Source organism: Staurois parvus, unplaced genomic scaffold, assembly GCF_062004578.1.
Source record: "Staurois parvus isolate SC_StPar_1 unplaced genomic scaffold, SC_StPar_1.0 ptg000748l, whole genome shotgun sequence".
Lineage (NCBI taxonomy): Eukaryota > Metazoa > Chordata > Amphibia > Anura > Ranidae > Staurois > Staurois parvus.
The window spans coordinates 2,538,886-2,559,727 of record NW_028318544.1 but is presented as its reverse complement, the minus strand read 5'-3'; the positions used below and the strand labels follow the sequence as shown (position 1 = coordinate 2,559,727).

The window sequence follows — 20,842 nt, the reverse complement described above, 5'->3', positions numbered from 1 at the left end:
GTAGAATACTTCTATTGATAGTGTGTAAGTGAATATTAATTATGATGAAGTTAAAATGCAATCTTATAATGTAATATTTCTTGAGTAAGACATGATTATAGGAAAGAAGATTACATTATGTATACATGCAGTATATTGGTATATGTAATATTGTTTGATTCAGATGATACTTCTAGAGTATATTCCCTTTCCCCCAACCTACTTTTGTCATGCATTCCAGGAGAAAATGGAATTTTAGGAGCTCTTCAGAACCTGAATTGGGGGAGGGCTTTTTTTTTTTAACACACAGGTTGCTGGTTGGCAGTAAGAGTTCCAAAGTGTTGGGTGTGGTAGGGGATTTCTCTCTCTTCCACAATACATTCTGCAGGTCACATTAAGACAGATACACACACAAAAGACATGAACAGACACATGCCCTTAGAAAAACTTGACAAAGAAATTTATCTCAACAACATAACTATACTTTTTGACTTTGTTTTATATTCAACATTACAATATTCATCCTGTCATCATTTGCCAATTTGTTATTAAACACATTTTTTATTTTTATGCAAAAAATGGAAGGACTTTTTAATTTAAGCACCTCACCATTAAAGGTTATGAGATACCAAAAATCATATTTTGCAAGCTACAACAAGTTCCTTTTAAAGATGATATTTAATGGGTTTGCTTTCTCTTTGTTTCCTGTGACCAACTGCATGTTATTTATCTAAAGGCCTATATGCAGATCTAGGCTTTTCACAATTAAAAGAATTAATGTTTTGGAAAGTTAAATACTGTCTTTAGCAGACTTGTACATTTTGAGTTTTTCCCGACCTAATTTCCTTCTAGCAGTATTTTTTGTACTCTTTGTAATTTACAAATAATGAAAGTGTTGCCTTAGGTTTACACATTTTAAAACACTATTTTCTTATTCTTAGATATTTTGCAAGGGAATATGCCCCAGAGCTTAGTGAATGAGGTGCAACTCTGCTGATTTCCATCACGTGCAAGCAAAAATGCTGTTTTTTTATATTCCTTGAACATGATTAAGTTCTCTTTGCAAAGTGAAACCACTAAAATCCAGGGAAAAACCCCATGTAAAATGTAACCTACCTGGTGAAGTGAACAGCCTATTTGCCTTTAGTAAAACAAGTCATGTAATAAGTCATGTGACCCAAATCAGAAAACCCTGTGATTTGTTCATTTACCTGGCCAAAGATGATTAGTTTTTTTTGTTCAGCCCAAAAATAAAAAGAACAGACTCCTCCATCCACATAAGCAAGGTGGGTGGAGGAATCTCTCCTTCCGGGACATTGTATTCTGACAGTGGGATTCTCTGCTGTCAGAATACACTGATCAGCGGCTGCAGCTACTAAGCTGCAGCTGCTGAACAGCAAAGGTTTTCCAACATTACTATTCAAAAGAAGTAGATCTATAGATTGACTTCTGTCGAACAGGGATAGCCACTTATGGATTGAAATTCACCTGGTCCCTGCTGAACCGTTTGAATTTGGATCCATCTATGGCCAGCTTTATATCCAACAGATAAGTACATAACACTTTAAGAAAAAAGACATTTAACGTATTACATTTAGGATCGTCACAAGAGCAGGACTTTTTTGAGACAAAATCACACATTTTTTTTCCTGATAAAAATAATCTGTGTCATCATTTTCTATCATCTCTTCTTTTATGTCAAAAGGGTGTTTAGTTTAACCAGTTGCCGACCGCAGATAGCCGAATGACGGCTTCACTGCGGCCGGCCAGTTCTGGGTGGACGTCATATGACGTCCCCCCAGAACGCGCTCTCCTGCGCGCCCCAGGGGGCGCGCACCCGGCGATCTCCGTGATCGCTGTGTCCTACGGACACAGCTGATCACGAGATGTGGTAAAAGGCCGATCATACCGGCCTTTTACCACGTGATCAGCGGTGTCCAATGACACGTTGATCACAGGGAAATGCAAGTGACGGTTCTCGGCTGCACTTTCCTCACGCTGTCAGATCGTGAGGAAAGTACTGCCGAGAACCGGCAGTTGTCAGAGCGAGGATCGGCACCGATCATCAGGGCCACTGATGATTAGTGCCCTGATGATCGGTGCCCAGCAGTGCCACCCACAAGTTCCGCCCACCTGTGCCCAGCAGTGCGCCCACTAGCTCCGCCCACCTGTGCCCAGCAGTGCACCCACCTGTGCCCAGCAGTGCCCCCACCTGTGCCCAGCAGTGCCCCCACCTGTGCCACTCTGCAGTGTCACACACCTGTGCCCAGAAGTGCCACCTACCTGTGCCCAGCAGTGCCACCCACCTTTGCCCACCCACCTGTGCCCACCAGTGCCACCCACCTGTGCCCACCAGTGCCACCCACCTGTGCAGCCCAGCAGTGCTGCCAGTCAGTGCCACCAGTCAGTGCCCAGCGGTTGTGCCAGTCAGTGCCGCCAGTCAGTGCCCAGCAGTGATGCCAGTCAATGCCATCTATCAGTATCCATCATCAGTGTCACCCATCAGTGCCGCCTATCAGTGCTGCATATTAGTGCCGCCTATCGGTGACACCTCATTGTGCTGCCTATCAGTGCCGCCTATCCGTGCCACCTCATTATTACTGCCTATCAGTGCCCTTTAGTGCTGCCTATCAGTGCCCATCAGTGCCGCCTATCAGTGCCCATCAGTGCTGCCTCATCAACGCACATCAGTGAAGTAGAAAAAATACCTGTTTGAAAAATTTTATAATAGAAAAAGAAACTTTTTTTTTTTTTCAAATTTTTTGCACTTTTTTAATTTATAGCGCAAAAAGTAAAGCGCCCGGTGGCGATTAAATACCACCAAAAGAAAGCTCTATTTGTGAGAAAAAAAATGATCAAAATTTCATATGGGTACAATGTTGCATGACCGCGCAATTGTCAATCAAAGTGCGGCAGAACTGAAAGCTGAAAATTGGCCTGGTAAGGAAGGGGGTATAAGTGCCTGGTAGGCAAGTGGTTAAACAGGGAATATCCCAGACCTCCTAGCACAAATAGCTAGTTAATAAAGTAGTTAGTTCAAATGTACAAATTGATTAGTACTACTAAAGATCCTTTGTAAGCATTTATTAAACATGGTCTATGGTATTAAATATGGACAGGCTTACAGGATAACTTAGAACAATAATGTCTTTGTGACGGTACTTTCAAGATATTAAAGTGTATGTAAACCCCAACAGAAATAATGACAGAGGCAATTGTGCAGTGTGATCTATTTGTTTAAAAGTTGTTAATTGTTGTGTATATCGCTCGTTCTGGCCGGAAGGGAGTGGCTACAAGGTCACACGCACACTGTATCATCCCTCCTAGATTGTAAGCTCCAAGGAGCAGGGCCCTCCTATCCCTCTTGTATTGAACTGTATTGTCTCCTTTTATATTGTAAAGCGCTGAGCAAACTGTTGGCGCTATATAAATCCTGTATAATAATAATAATAATAAAAGTAGATTTCATGACATAGTTCTATTTAGGTATGAGTATCTAACAAAAGTGAAAATAAACAGTTCTTCAAATATAATGTTCATCTGAATAATATGATTTAATTTGACGTTATACCAAAAAAATAAAATGTCCTAAAAAAATAATTTTTAAAAACGTACCGGACGATTCACTTTCTGCCCACAAAGCTGCTGACCCAGAAAATGTTCTTGGAAGCTGAGGAACATTTCCCAATTTTGATTGAAGATGATTAATTAAAAAAGGAATTGGCTGGTCTGGTGTCTCTGTGATTAGCTTGGTCATTAACTCCTACGAAAAATACAAAGAATCGGATTAGAAAATAATATATTTAAATGATGTGTACATTGCAGGATTATCATGCAAAAATCGTAAATCCCAGAGTTGCCTGATGCCTTAAAATAAAGGCCTTTCACAAAAATTATCTACATTTTAAACTTGTCATAAAAACTGTGTCCTAACCCTGATACAATTTTATAATGCACAGTATACTCTTCAGCACATCTAAAGCTCTAAAGTCACACACACAAGGCAAAAATTCCCAAAGAAAATAGTATCCGTTCAGCTTTGTCAAGGTAGTAGCATGGTATAGTCTCTCTATCCAGCACATTAACATTCTTTAAAGAGATGCTGTTATCTTCCTCATTTGGTCCAAAGTTAAGAAGTCTTTGTAAAGGTCCCACCAACCCAGTTATACTTGCCAGTACTCAATCACAGCTCCTGCCTCCATTACAGCAGCCAACACTACCAGACTGTGGGGGATGTGACAGTTTCCTTGAATTGGCAAGGAAACAGTGTCTTCCTAAACACAGGATGTAGCATTTCAAGTAGCCACATATGCTTAGTAAAATAGGAAAACTAAAAAAAAAAAAAAAAAAAAAAAAATGATTTCCGTACTATGCATCAGGATTCATTAAAGTGTACCTTCAGCCAACAGGCTTTTTTGGTCAAAAAATAAATCTTCCACAGCTGGCTCAAAATAAAAAAAAATACTTAAATTTCACATTTGGCATATTAGCATTTTTTAGTTTAATTGGATATTAATAGAGAAATAAGTATGAAACCACTCCACGCTCCCCTTGCAGATAACCAGTCTCAAAAATAAATGTAAACAGTTTTACCAGCCAAGAAATGTGTAAGTCTGCCCACTGGTCTTGTGATATACTCATACCTGTTACACTGTACAGCTAGTTAGTGTGACCAAAGGTCTAAAGATAACTGGGCTGCATCTTGTAGACACAGTTGCTGCTATGTAGTTCCTCTACAGCTAGATAAGCTTTACTGCACACAATAGGCTTCATTCATCTTTATAGTACAGGCAAATACAGTCAGGTCCATAAATATTGGGACATCGACACAATTCTAAGATTTTTGGCTCTATACACCACCACAATGGATTTGAAATGAAACGAACAAGATGTGCTTTAACTGCAGACTGTCAGCTTTAATTTGAGGGTATTTACATCCAAATCAGGTGAATGGTGTAGGAATTACAACAGTTTGCATATGTGCCTCCCACTTGTTAGGGAACCAAAAGTAATGGGACAATTGGCTTCTCAGCTGTTCAATGGCCAGGTGTGTGTTATTCCCTCATTATCCCAATTACAATGAGCAGATAAAAGGTCCAGAGTTCATTTCAAGTGTGCTATTTGCATTTGGAATCTGTTGCTGTCAACTCTCAAGATGAGATCCAAAGAGCTGTCACTATCAGTGAAGCAAGCCATCATTAGGCTGAAAAAACAAAACAAACCCATCAGAGAGATAGCAAAAACATTAGGCGTGGCCAAAACAACTGTATGGAGCTCAGCAACAACTGTGGTGGATGACCGAAGAATTCTTTCCCTGGTGAAGAAAACACCCTTCACAACAGTTGGCCAGATCAAGAACACTCTCCAGGAGGGAGGTGTATGTGTGTCAAAGTCACCAATCAAGAGAAGACTTCACCAGAGTGAATACAGAGAGTTCACCACAAGATGGAAACCATTGGTGAGCCTCAAAAACAGGAAGGCCAGATTAGAGTTTGCCAAACGACATCTAAAAAAGCCTTCACAGTTCTGGAACAACATCCTATGGACAGATGAGACCGAGATCAACTTGTACCAGAGTGATGGGAAGAAAAGAGTATGGAGAAGGAAAGGAACTGCTCATGATCCTAAGCATACCACCTCATCAGTGAAGCATGGTGGTGGTAGTGTCATGGCATGGGCATGTATGGCTGCCAATGGAACTGCTTCTCTTGTATTTATTGATGATGTGACTGCTGACAAAAGCAGCAGGATGAATTGTGAAGTGTTTCGAGAATATTATCTGCTCATATTCAGCCAAATGCTTCAGAACTCATTGGACGCCGCTTCACAGTGCAGATGGACAATGACCCAAAGCAGACTGCAAAAGCAACCAAAGAGTTTTTTAAGGGAAAGAAGTGGAATGTTATGCAATGGCCAAGTCAATCACCTGACCTGAATCCGATTGAGCATGCATTTCACTTGCTGAAGACAAAACTGAAGGGAAAATGCCCCAAGAACAAGCAGGAACTGAAGACAGTTGCAGTAGAGGCCTGGCAGAGCATCACCAGGGATGAAACCCAGCGTCTGGTGATGTCTATGCGTTCCAGACTTCACGCTGTAATTGACTGCAAAGGATTTGCAACCAAGTATTAAAAAGTGAAAGTTTGATTTATGGTTAATATTCTGTCCCATTACTTTTGGTCCCTTAAGAAGTGGGAGGCACATACGCAAACTGTTGTAATTCCTACACCGTTCACCTGATTTGGATGTAAATACCCTCAAATTAAAGCTGACAGTCTGCAGTTAAAGCACATCTTGTTCGTTTCATTTTAAATCCATTGTGGTGGTGTATAGAGCCAAAAATGTTAGAATTGTGTCCATGTCCCAATATTTATGGACCTGACTGTATACGCAAGCAAGAATATTCAATCAGAAAATGCATGAAAAGCATCCCTGTGCAAGGGCCAGGAACTGGTTCGCCTGCTGGTGGCACTGTGGTTCTCAGATCTGAAGGTTGTAATTCCAGTGTCCACCAGAGTTGCTTCCAAGCTGCCAACAGTTCTTAGCAATTACTCTTCACCTGATGCAGGCAGCTGGGAGGGTATTTAGCCCCTCCTATGTAATTCCATTTTGCTTCAGTGTTTACCTGCTAGTCATATTCCTGCTTGTTGATCTCTGCCATCTCCTGTACCTTGTATCCTATTACCCCCAACTCTGCTTCCCTTGTTTCCAGTTCCGGTCCTGCTTATGCCCAGTTTATGTCTGCTCCCCTCTGTTTGTATATAGGGAATATAGTTAGGTTGTTGGTTTGGTTTTGCTGCACTGTCATGTTTATTTTTCACTTTTTCTTTGCTTATGGTTTGTTGTTGTTGGACTGGTGTTGTGTGTATTAATAAACTTCATTCTAATCATACACATTCTGATTTCAGTTTACTAAGTGCAGCTACACAGATCTGGTCATCCCTACTGCATGATACCTGCATTTAGTATGCTGGTGTTCATGCATGTGTCAATGTCTGTGCTCATCCCTACTGTGTCTTTTTTACAACTCCATTTACCCTAAGAAGTATTTGATGCATGTCATTTACATAATGAAGACCATCTAGCTGCAGCCTACTGCTCATCTCAACAAATGCTTAAAGTCTAGACCAGCCTCTCTCAACCGGGTGCCGTGGCACCCCAGGGTTCCACAAAAGGTCTTCAAGGGTGCAGTGGTATCCTGGTAGAGAAAGGATGTCAGTTGAGCCCGTTCTCTCGATCCCCAGCCACACTGTACATCAATGTGTCTATGTGTGTGTGTGTACATGCGTTTGTATGTGTGTGTTTTTATATGTGTGTGTGTATATATATATATATATATATGTGTTACTTTTAATCTTGACCCCCTATTCCTGTACTCAGAACTGCTTTTTTAGGACTTGATGGCAATATGTTGCCTCCTCACCACCTGTTTTAACCCCGTAAATGCAGCATCACCACAGCACAACTGTGTACAATGTGTACACAGTTTCAGGGTGGTTATAGTGCAACCCCATACACCTGGAAGTATACTTCCAGCTGCGGCCACAGCATGTGAATACCCCCAGCTGCTGCTTCTGCAGGTAAAGGGGGAGCAGTTAGGGATGGTAAAAGCAGCTCAACTGTGTGGTTGTACCTCCCTTCAACCTCAAGGGTGAACAGGCCCTTGGTTCACATCTGTGTGGCTGTGTTTAGGGCAGCCCATTCATTCCAATTGGCTGCCCTACCTGCAGAAATCCAGGAAAAGTCATCATTGACCCTTTTTTCAAAATTGTACCACACCAAAACACCCAGAGTTTGCCAATGTATGGGGTACCATTAAGAATTAATGTCCCAGAAGATGGGGAGGGAGGACAACTATGCGGAAGTGGGAACGGGAATCTGTCAAATTCGGATACCCACCCCCCCTTCCGCTACCCAGAGGTCTGCAGTCTCTGGTCCTCTCCTGTGCTATGTCCGCAGTCTCTGACCATCTCCTGTAGTAGGTCCGCAGTCTCTGGTCATCTCCTGTACTATGTCCGCAGTCTCTGGTCATCTCCTGTGCTATGTCCGCAGTCTCTGACCATCTCCTGTAGTAGGTCCGCAGTCTCTGGTCATCTCCTGTACTGTGTCCACAGTCTCTGGTCATCTCCTGTACTATGTCCGCAGTCTCTGGTCATTTTCTGTACTATGTCCGCAGTCTCTGGTCATCTCCTGTACTATGTCCGCAGTCTCTGGTCATCTCCTGTACTATGTTTACAGTCTCTGGTCAACTCCTGTACTATGTCCGCAGTCTCTGGTCGTTTCCTGTACTATGTCCACAGTCTCTGGTCATCTCCTGTACTCTGTCTGCAGTGCATTGGTTCAGAATATTTTTTTTCTTGTTTTCCTCCTCTAAATCCTAGGTGCGTCTTATGGAGCGAAAAATATGGTATATTAGCAATGTTCAAAACCACGCACAATTTTAATTGTTTTCTTTGAGATCTGTTTGCACATACACTGAATTCTATATGAATCAGTTCACCACTGGCTTAATTGCCCACAAAGCACATCTGAATATGAAAGATATGTGATCAAACAGGAGTTATGAAATTTCTATTTAAAAGCATTAATGTGAACTGGAGCATCTCAAGTGAATTCATTACCAAGACTGCTCTGTGCTTGCTTGACAGATGAGAATAATAAACTTTCAAGTTTGATTTCATCCTGATAAAAGCTACATTGTTCAACAATTATTTTACCAGCACAATTGAAGGTAATTCTTTAAACACCACAGTAAGAAAAAATGCTAACTACAGATTTTAAAGTAGAACGGCAACTTTAACTTTCCGTTAAAATGTAAAAAAAAAAAAAAAAAGGTACAAAAAAAAAAAAAGGAAAAATTTGCAAAAATTCCCAAGGCAGAGGTGTTAAAATCAATATCATCGTGGAACAGGTGTATCTGTAAGATTAGATGTGTAATCACCCCCTCCATTACATCAGATGTCAGGAGCCCCCCACCATCCCTCACATCACAGTGCTCCCCCCTTGTGCTGCTGCTGGGTGGGGAGCTGGGAAGAGAAAGTAAAAAGTCTAGAGGAGGTCTAGAGGAAGGATGCAGTCAGCTGCCGGAGTATGCTGAATGCCAGGGGAGGCGGAGACAAGGATGGGGGTGCTGCGGCTGCACAGAGAGGCGCAGCATCTGTAGGAGGAGTTCTGCCCTCCTCACTGCTGCCAACTAATGAGATGGGGGGGTGGTCTACAGAAAAGCTTCTTCGCTGCTGCACACACAAGCTCAGGATTTTGCGGAAGAGTTCTGTCCTCCTCTCTGCTGCCAACTGCTGAGACAAGGTGGGAGCAGAGACAATGGGGGTGCAGCAGCTGCAGGAGAGGTGTGAGGGCCACATGAAATGGCCTGGCAGGTCAAATTCAGGCCTTGTGTTTGACACAAGTGCCCTAGGGCATCTGTGTTCCATACATACGGTTTTCATTCACATTTCCCAATCTACTCCAATTCTTTTTTTAATACTGGCAAATATTCCTTTCACAAGAATAGGGGGCTCGACCACAGCTTGCATCAGAGGGAATTCCTGCTCATGCGCAGCTGAGCAGAGTAGCTGCATAACTAAACCATGTGAAAATGATTGGGGACCCAAGAGTAGAATCATCAAAAGAAATTCAGTGAAGTTACACCACCTGAGTTTTTCAAACCAGAGGCTGAACATTACTGTTTTGCAGTGTATACCAACCCCTTTTTGAAATTATTGCAAAGAGCAAATACAGGACAAAATCCATTGACACAAAGCCAGACATAGAGGTTAAAGTGGAACTTCACTCTCTCAATCAGCATTCACTATTTTTAATCCTTATTCTGCTAGCATTAGTAAAGGGATAGGAAAGTATATCATATTTACTTGTATTAAACTTTTTTTTAAATTTCTTCAGTTACTTCCTGGTTTCCATGCCTAGGCAAATGATGTCATACATCTCAGAAGTCTTCTGGAGGGGAGGGAGGATTCTCAGCTAAGCACACCCTCTTTCTGCATGGCAGGGGCAGATAGATTCCAGGAAGTCTGCCCTTACTCAAGATGGCCACTGCCAGAAATGCCAGGGGGTGTTTTTCAAAATGATTTCTCAGCAAAATAAAGCATGGAGACATAAATGAATGGGTGAGTTTGCTTTGAATATTAACAATAAATCAAATAGAATTTTTGATTTGTGGAGCTTAGATGCAGTGCAGTTCCACTTTTACTGTACAATGTAGTGTCAATAAGAAAGATAATTCATTTTTTTAGTGAAAACCATTAATAGAAGAAACACTAAAGTGCATCTACTATAAGAGATTCCAGAAAGTATGGATACGTTATGTACAACATAATATTTGTCCCACATTGGCTCAAGCAATGCATTCAATGTTCATGATAACTAAGGCACCAGACTAACTGGCACACTCTGGGACAATAAAGCACAAGTAGCCAACTCAGCTCAACACAGTAGTTTTCAATATAATAGTTATAAACAGTTCGGGAGATATCAATGCCCACACATTTTATTATATTAGTTTCTGGAGTCCCAGACCGTGAACCTCACACTCTGTGAAGTCCCAATGAAGGGGGTAATTTCAGGCTTCGTAACACATTTGATATTGTACTTAGTTTAATGTTTAGTTTTTAATTTCACACTTAAACTTTTGGATGTAGTGCTTCAATCACCAGTTCACAATTTTGTCTTCATAACCTAGGGGGCTGTTTAAACTCTTGGTGTGTGGAAGCTGCCTGCTCACCAACTGGATGCACTATATGGACCACCCCGGCACAATAGTGTTACCAATCGCAATATAAAATGGTCACCTATCTTCATCTTTAGGGTCCAGCACCACTGATCTATCCCCCAGAGCACTGAAAAAAAAAAAAAAGGTTTCTCACACTCATGCAAATAATAAACGCATAGGTACAATTAATTTACATTGTTGGATGAAATATACCCTGACCACATTATGTATCTGTTTGCAGTTGTTGACTGGCAAATCCAAACCATACTGAATTTCTACATCACAGGTGTCAAAACGCAGCCCTCCAGCTGTTGAGGAACTACAAGTCCCATCATGCTTCTGCCTTTGGAGTCATGTTTGTAACTGTCAGCCTTGAAATGCCTCATGGGATTTGTAGTTCCACAACAGCTGGAGGGCTGCAGTTTGACACCCCAATCATACAGTGTTAAAACCTGGAATTAAAATGGATTTACTATATATATATATATTATAACTTTACTTTTAAAAAGGTGCTAAATATTTTTTATTGCCACCCAAAGTAAAGCAAAAAGAAATATTGGTTGCATTCACCCCCAAGTCAATACTTGGCACAGCAAATTTTCGCTGAGCTCTTTGAGACTTGGAGCACGTTTTCACTTTGACTTGCAAATTCTCAGATTCAGTCCATCACACACATAACCATGCAGTCTTTTAATATAAAATACATGTTTGTGCTGGTTGGGCTTTTGCTGCACTTCACATGTTTTAAACAGTGAAGTTATATATTAAATTATGGGTAGCATCAGCCTCCTAACCTAGTCTAAGATGCTGATGCAGCTGGGTTTGTGGTACTACTGTTATATAAAACTCTTAGCAAAATTGAAAGATTCTTTCATACTTTTTATAGTTTGTTCCCATCTGATGTTTTGCTGTGGTGCTACTAAACATAATTAATGAAAAAATCTTGATGATGCTTAGTGTTACATGATGCTGAGGCTGGAAGTTCATAGTGCTATACTGTGGTTCTGCAATTTATTACATTAAACATTATTAATGCTTCATCATTATAATCATGCTCAGATCACACTTATAAGTGTATTTTTCTCTGGATCAGCTGCAGATTTAGGGTTTAGAGAATGTAAGGTTTTTCTTTTATTTATTTTTGTTTGTTATGTAAACTTGATGGACTTGTCCTCTTTCAAACTGACTGAAAAAAATGTGATTTGCCTTCCCACCTAGTTTATATATTACCAATATTCCTATGTTATGCGGCCAGAAAATCAATGTTTGTCTATTTTTTTATTATCATCATCATCATCCACAAGGTATTTGTGGTGCCGATGCTAACTGTAAAAAAATACATAAAAAATGTAAAAACTATTGGTATATGTCTAGTAGTCTTCCTTTATAATGTGTATTTGGACACATTAAAATTTATTCAATGGTTTTTTATGGTACAAAATGGTGGTGGTGAACATCTGGCAGAGGAGAATTTCAAAGCACACCAGTGGTTTGTCCATGTGGGACAACAAAGCCTGCTTCTTAAAAGGAAAAAAAAAAAAAAAAGGAGCTGAACTGTGGAAGCTGTGCCCAAAAAGACAAGCAAAGGACAAATGGCTAGTCACTAGTATTTTCTGTAGTTTCCATGCAGCATATTGTTTCCCATTAGTGGCTTACCATGCCTTGTTTTACAATGTGTGGTCATCTTAGTAGAGGAGTATGGCTTTCTTCCTCATGTCCAAGCAGTACCCTGATGACTTGCAATAACTTATTTAAGCATACTTAAAAAGCAGCAGGAGAGGTTCTCTAAGCACAGATCCACATAATGAATGAAGCAGAAGCAGGGAGATGCATGCAGTGTGAATTCCTCTCCAGCAAGCATGACAGCTCAATTTAAAGACTAAGTTCATCTTTTGAAAATGCATTAATAAATGCACATTTTTCTGCAGGTAAAATATGTACATTATCTGTCTGTCCAGCTTTCTGTCCATACCCCAAAAGGGCAGGCAGTTACTTAAGAGCAGAAAGATTGATGAACTAGGAGAGTGCTCACCAGCACCCTCGTAATTCATTGAGAACTACAAAGTCATCAACAGCAATGGAAACCATCCTAAAACGGGGGGGGACATGTAACATGTTCCAAAAGGTGAACTTATTCTTTAAATCTTGTGAGACAAGCAGTTTGATACGTATCTTTTACACTGTAGATATACAATAACAGGCTGTAGGCACAGCAGTGCAAAGGTAACTTCAAATACAGGAGGTGCACTGCCATTTTCATTACTTTTCCTTTGATCCCCCAATGCTCTGTTTGGTCATCAAGAACAAAAAAATATCCAATGATTCCATGTATAGAGGACCACGTGATACACTTCGTGTGACGGTGCCAGCAATTGGTGATTGGCCCGGTGCGGTCGCATGGTATCAAGTAGAGTCCGTAGTTGTGTGTAAGTTCCAACTGAAGCAACTTGAATGCTCCTTCTTTGCTTCTGAAAGTTAATTGGGGTGGACGAAGCATAGGTAAATATGTGCCACTGAAAACAGCCATGAAAAAGTCAATCTGTGCTTTTCCCTGTATGTCAAAAAGTGGCTACAACAAAGCTGTTTTCGGAAGAGGAATGCATATTCAAGATAAAACTGTAAACTGCCTTGAAAGGTCTATGAAAACTAAGAACTATAAATAAAATATATACATTTTCTTTATATCCTCTTATGGAAACAATGTACAGACCTGCATTCACATTCAATTAATCATAATGATCAGTAAGCCAGGATGTAGGATATTCTCTAGAGAAATTGTTTGCAAATTTAAAGAATCCAGTGTATATGTAACCACAACTGAGAGGTCATTGTAAGAAAGGTAATTAAGTTTTGGAGTCTCCACAGCAGCTTAACAAAAAAAAAAAAAAAAAAAAAACACAATTACATTATAATAATATATGCAAAAAAAGAAAAAGAGAAAGAAAACCGTTTTTCATTTTACAACAGAATGTAGTCCTAAGAGGATATGTCTCCTCAAACTGGATCAAAATGTGTCCTATATTTCAGAGAACATTGTTAATCGCTACTATGAATTTTGAAGATTTTACGCTATTAATGCCGATGTTAAAGTAAAGGCATTCACCTATATATCCTAACCACCCCCATTTCCTCCTACCACACTTTCTACTTTTGTGATTCCATTACAAGTTTAGAATTTACAAAAGCAGAAGTATTTTTGCATTAGAATATAGGATATTAACTGAGGAATAGATTGTGGCATTAACATACATTACTTCAAACCAATGTATGCAAAGCCATTTTTTTTTTTGTCGCTTCTTGTCCAAGAGATACTGCAGGAAGTAAGAGGAAATCTCTTCAAGTCTGGTTTCCATACACCTTTATGCGTTGTACTGTGTTAGGAACGTAAGGATGCCCCATCGTTTCGTGGGAATGAAAGTTCTAAAGGACTGAATTCAAAGACACCCTGAAAATCAAAGTGAAAAAATGATGCAGCAGGCTAGTCCATTTTGCTGAAATTTCATTGCAGCACTCAAAATGATACTCTGTAGTTTGTATGGCCCCCACATGCTTGTGTACATGCCTGCAACGTCGAGGCATGCTCCTAATGAGACAATGGATGGTCTCCTGGGGTATTTCCTCCCAGATCTGGACCAGGCCATCACTGAGCTCTTGGATAGTCTGAGGTGCAACCTGGCTGCACCAGATGGACTGAAATATGATATCCCAGAGGTGTTCCATTGGTGCTCTCATCTGTGTCACAGGGTGCCAGTGGCGGACCTGCCAATTCTGGTGTTCAATGGCAAATGCCAATCGAGTTCTATGGTGCCAGACGGTGAGCACAGGGCCCACTAGAGGAAGTCGGGCCCTCCAGCCACCCTAATGAAGTCTGTTTCTTATAGTTTGGTCAGAGACATTTACACCAGTGACCTGCTGGAGGTAATTTTGTAGGGCTCTGGCAGTGCTCATCCTCTTCCTCCTTGCACAAAGGAACAGATACCGGTCCTGTTGATGGGTTAAGGACCTTCTATGGCCCTGTCCAGCTCTTCTAGAGAAACTGCCTATCTCCCGGAATCTCCTCCACGCTCTTGAGACTGTGCTGGGAGATGCAGCAAACCTTCTGGCAATGGCATGTATTGATGTGCCAACCTCTGTAGAGTCCAGGTACCACCTCATGCTACCAGTAGTGACACTGACCCTAGCCAAATGCAAAACTAGTGAAAAACAGTCAGAAAAGATGACTAGGGCAAAAAATGTCAGTGGCTTCCACCTGTAAAATCATTCCTGTTTTGTGGGTTGTCTCATTGTTGTCCATCTAGCGCACCTGTTAATTTCTTTAACACCACTGCAGCTGAAACTGAATAACAACCCCCTCTGCTACTTAACTGGCCAGATCAATATCCCAGGAGTTTGATTGACTTGATGCTATACTCTGATTAAAAAGTGCTCCTTTAATTTTTTTTGAGCAGTGTATATCTATTTAAAGCTGAAGTTTGGCATATCCTCACCCATCTCCAACACTAATTTCCATGTTCCTTTTAAAAGCCAGAAATATTCACCTTAATTTGTATTTGCATGATGCATCAGGTTCCAAACCTTCCATCTTATTCCTTGCAAAAGAGGTGGGTCTTTTTCAGGTGTCCAGGACATTGCTTAAGTAACATGGACACTTTCTACTGGTTATTCAGTGGCAGGGTCCTCAGACCGTAGCGGCCAATGACACCTGCAAGTGCTGACTGGTGTACTGCAATGCTGGATCCATCAGTCTTGATTCACAGAGAAAGCGATGGTGAAGAACGCAGACAGCAGACATAAAAGAGCTTTACTCGGAGGAGGGTTTTAAGATATCACAAATATTTTAACTGGTTGTAAAACCATACTAAAAATCTTTACTAAAAAATGTAAAACTGAAAAGTAAAGCAAAGACAACAAGAAGTGTCGTTAAAACTATCAGACAAGAGTTGTCATATTTCTATACTGGTTGCAAATTAGCATATAACAACCCTCTTTTATCATAATTATTTAGCCCATAAATGCAAAAGAGAGGAGCTAGCATACTTACCTTTCTTGCATACAGCTCTGGGCTCCCTCAAATGCCAGTCACATTTACTAAAGTAGCCAGAGCTTTACTCATGTAATCTTTTCAGATGGGGAGAATCGGTTCTGGCTATGCTGGCACTAGAAAGTCCAGAACATTGATTTTTGTAGGAAAGTATATTAGTACTGCTTTAACAAACTTCTTCCATGTATTTTGTTTTTCACTAGATTCCTCTTCATACATGCAAAACACGTAGACATGGAAATAAAAAAAATTACTGTTTTTAATAGACCTGTCACATAGCCATCAATTTATTGTGATGAAGGGCATTGGAGAAAATCCTGCATTCTGGATGCATCAATCTTCTGTGTAACTTTACGAACATGAATAAACATAATAACAGAAAGCCTGTAGTCAATGCCTCTTCTGCATACGACTTCAGTACAATTTCCTAAGCCAGTCACCCCACTAATAAAATTAAAGGTGCCATTACTGTAGGGGCTGTCAATTGATAGGGAGACATAATACTAAAGTTGAAGTCAAAGCTACACCTTCAGTGTGCGTTCAGGTTTTGGGAGGTTCCACAGGCAAACAAAGCAAAAAATGTAGCAAAATCTGTTAAGGTCTAATATAGTTTTTGTGTATAGCCATATTTACAGTGGACTAATTGGCTCCTGAATTTTGCTGTGGAGGTTTCCCTTAAAGGGCCACTACAGTTACAGTATATATATTTTTTTCTTGTAAAAGTATGGGGTTATTGCTTGTAATAATTTTGTATTCAATATATGAATTAATTTGTTATTTTTATTAATTTCACAGACCTTTACTAAACTTTCCCAACATCTACCTACACTAGTGGTCTCCAAACTGCAGCCCGGGGGCCAGATGTGGTCTTTTGTATGCCTTTAAATCGGCCCTTGAGGCAATTTTTCTCCACTGACTCCAACAATGGGGCATAATTCCTGCTATCAACAATGGGGCACTATTCTTCCCACTGACAGCAATGATGGGGTACTATTTGTCCCACTGACACCAACAATGAGGAGCTATTCCTCCCACTGACATCGACATAGTGTACCAATTGTAACCATAATGTAATTACATATTTCTGAGACCATGTTAAAATTAATTGGCGAACCCCAAGTTATGCATTGATGCTGAGACAAGCAGGGTGGCAACTGGGGGTGGGATCCCAGCTGCAGAAGATGAAGGGGCATTCATGAAGTGGTGAGGGGTGCAGTTTGGATTCTCCCTAGGCACTGGACGACCTCATCCTAGCATTAAGTGGGACTTTATGTATTTCTGAGAATTTATGCAATAAAAAATTGTTTTTAATACACTCAAAAGAACGAATTTATAGAACATTTTTGGGTTTTTTTTGGTGCTGGATAACTGGATTGAGTGTTATGAAGATGTAATGCTGTCACCACATACTGTATCTTTGCTAGATACAAACTTATTTGAGCAGCTGCCACTTTGCTTTTTACGAAGATGAATGACAGCACAACAATTACAGATGTTTAGCAGGTAAACTGTGCGCAGGACAAATTAAATGCATAAACATTCATGTCTGACTGTAACCTTCCTTTAATGCATTAATATTTACATAATGCACAGTGTTCAAAATAGACACTAGGACTTTTGAACAAAGGAAGCAACAAGGGTAACAAGATTACTTGTTCTGCTGGTAAGTGCTAAAATACACTTATCATTTATGAATCACTATTGTCCAGATATCTACGATAGGAATTCCTTAGGTTTCATGTACTCTGATGCAGTAATACAGCAGCCACACAGTCTCAAGTGTACATACCATACAGATAATAAAACAATTAATTCACAGCAGACAGTAGCCCAGACTTTTTTCATTTTCACATGTTACCACAAGCACTGGCATGATTAGTCCTACTTCCATTTTCCCATAATTTAATCTAGCACTACTAATATTCTGTGAATTACCACTTAGATCAGCTGTGAATAGGAATAGAGACATGTCAGCCAAGGCTTTCAAGAGTCTATGCTTCCACAATGCCAGTGACCTGCTCATTTATGCTCTTCTGAATTGATCAGAATCATTAGGGTTATTATTGTCCTGAAGAGAGGACCGTTACAGTGAGAAGATCAACACAAGAACTTAGTTTGCCTGTAAATTTCAGCCTGGGTAAAAAAATAAGAAAACATTTTTTATATATATTTATATATACAGTATCTCACAGAAGTGAGTACACCCCTCACATTTTTGTAAATATTTTATTATACCTTTTCATGTGACAACACTGAAGTAATGATACTTTGCTACAATGTAAAGTAGTGAGTGTACAGCTTGTATAACAGTGTAAATTTGCTGTCCCCTCAAAATAACTCAACACACAGCCATTAATGTCTAAACTGCTGGCAAAAAAAATAAGAACACCCCCTAAGTGAAATGTCCAAATTGGACCCAATTAGCCATTTCCCCTCTCCGATGTCATGTGACCCATTAGTGTTACAAGGTCTCAGGTGTGAATGGGGAGCAGGTGTGTTATATTTGGTGTTATCGCTCTCACTCTCTCATACTGGTCACTGGAAGTTCAACATGGCACCTCATGGCAAAGAACTCTGAGGGTCTGAAAAAAAGAATTGTTGCTCTACATAATGATGGCGTATATACACACACACACACACTCACAAACATACAGTATATGTATTTCTTAAAGTATAAGTTCACCTTTAGGAGCATGTTACATTTTACAGCCATATTTAGGGTGTAATGTGTGATATGTTCCTATGCACCTGCAGCCAGAGTGTCATAACATTTTGAAAATGGCACGGCTGTGTGTTGCTCTGCAAATTAAACCTAAGAGGGTGCATTTTCAGCTTGTGTCCAAATATATATGGACCTAACTGTATATATACACATACATACATACATACACTGCTCAAAAAAATTAAAGGAACACTTTGAAAACACATCAGATCTCAATGGGGAAAAATATCATGCTGGATATTCTTGCACAAAGGAGAAGATGCAGGTCCTGCTGATGGGTTAACCCTTAGAGGACCGTAAGGTTTTGGAACGCCAAAAGAATCAATTTTTTTGTTTTTAAAGTTCGTACCCTTCAGTTGCTGTAACTAAGCCATTTCATGAAATAATTGGCAAAAAGCTAGATCCATTTGTTGTTTGTTGATAAGAACTAATATTTTGACTCAAACCAAAAAAAAAGGAGTTTTAAGTTCTTAATCAGATGATACACGCAATTACAAACATGGGACAAATACGTCCCTTGGTCCTCAAAGGGTTAAGGATCTTCTACAGCCCTGTCCAGCTCTTCTAGAGTAACTGCCTGTCTCATGGAATCTCTTCCACACTCTTGAGACTGTGCTAGGAGACACAGCAAACCTTCTGGCAATGGCATGTATTGATGTGCCATCCTGGAGGAGTTGGACTGCCAGTGCAACCTTTGTAGGGTCCAGGTATTGACTTGTGCTACCAGTAGTGACACTGACCTTAGCCAAAGGCAAAACTAATGAAAAAAACAGTCAGAAAAGAGGACTAGGGAAAAAAATGTCAGTGGCCTCCCCCTGTAAAACCTTTCCTGTTTTCGGGGTCATCTCATTGTTGCCCATCTAATGCACCTGTTGTCCATTTCATTAACACCAAAGCAGCTGAAACTAATTAACAATCCCCTCTGCTTCTTAACTGACCAGATCAATATCGCAGGAGTTTAATTGACTTGATGCTATACTCTGATTAAAAAGTTTCCCTTTAATTTTTTTGAGCAGTGTGTAAGTATGTATGTATGTATATACATATATATATTATATATAAATTTATAGGATAATATTTTACTATTCAGTCCTATTTTAAAGGACACTGGTGATTTCGAAGCAAACAAAATGCTGCATAAAATGAAGACTGAGTATGTTAACATTGGCCTTCTTCCAAATAATGGGGGTTTTAGTGTATTATCATAGGTTGTGGAAGCCAACCCTGTGATGCATATAACCTTGACAGCTCTAAAAAGTTGGATTAGGTTACTTCCAACAAGAACTGATAACCCTTTTCACAGTAAGAACAAACTACAATGCCTCCATCACCTCCTCTGTGACAGATTTGATTATACGTATTACAAAAATAAAAGTTTCTTTTAAAGATCTCTCCTATGTGCTATTTGAATAGGAATAGACCAGATATCAGAAAATTAAAAAAAAAATCATAGTGATTGCTTCTCACTTTCTAGTACACAGAAAGACATGTGAATCCATAGTTCATAAGTTTGCAGTTGGTAGTTCTGTCTATCTTGTCTAGAGGTTCACACAGCTCTACCATGCAGCTCAGCTCTGTCTGGCTTATGCAAAATTGTTGCAGTTAGGTAGCACAACTACATTGGATATAAAAAGTCTACACATCCCTGTTAAAATGTCAAATGACCCAAAGCATACATCCAAATCAACAAAGGTGATCTAAAGAGGGCTGTGCACAGGAGATGCCCTCGCAATTTGACAGATTTGGAGTGTGTTTGCAATGAAGAATGGGCAAATATTGCCAAGTCAAAAATGTGCCATGCTGATAGACTCATACCCAAAGAGACTGAGTGCTGGAATCACATCAAAAGGTGCTTCAACAAAGTATTAGTTTAAGGGTGTGCACACTTATGCAATTATACTATTTTAGTTATTTATTTTTACTTCCCTCCACCTAAAAGATTTCAGTTTGTTTTTCAACTGAGTTGTACAGTTTATAGGTCACATTAAAAGGTAGAAAATGTTTTGTAATTATTTATCTTTGTCTAATTTTTTTACATCACAGAAACCTGACATTTTAACAGGGGTGTGTACACTTTGTATATATGCTATAGGTCTTGTCCCTACCCCAGACTGGGTCTGCAAAGTGTAAGGTCCCTTTCACACAGGACAGACTCCGTTTAGAAGGGGATCTGTCCCCTGATCCCCTACTCATCAGAGCAAGTGGGCGGACTCCGCTGTTTGTTTACACCGGACTGCCCTCCGATCCACCTTGACGGAGGGGGGCAGATACCCGTCCATTTTTTTTTTTTTTTTTGAAAACTGGATCGGATTGGAGGTAGGCAGGTGTAAACAGACACAAGTCTATTTACACTCACTGGTCCATAGAGGTATAT

General features: G+C 40.1%; 1 protein-coding gene across 1 annotated transcript in view; it reads right to left on the bottom strand.

Annotated features, from left to right (window-relative positions):
- CUNH8orf34 (chromosome unknown C8orf34 homolog) overlaps positions 1 to 20,842 on the bottom strand; it is a 377,615-nt gene that overhangs the window by 278,953 nt on the left and 77,820 nt on the right. The window contains exon 2 of the mRNA XM_089654283.1: positions 3,595 to 3,742. Coding sequence (XP_089510409.1) covers positions 3,595 to 3,742 — 148 coding nt within the window. The remainder of the gene's footprint in view (positions 1 to 3,594; positions 3,743 to 20,842) is intronic.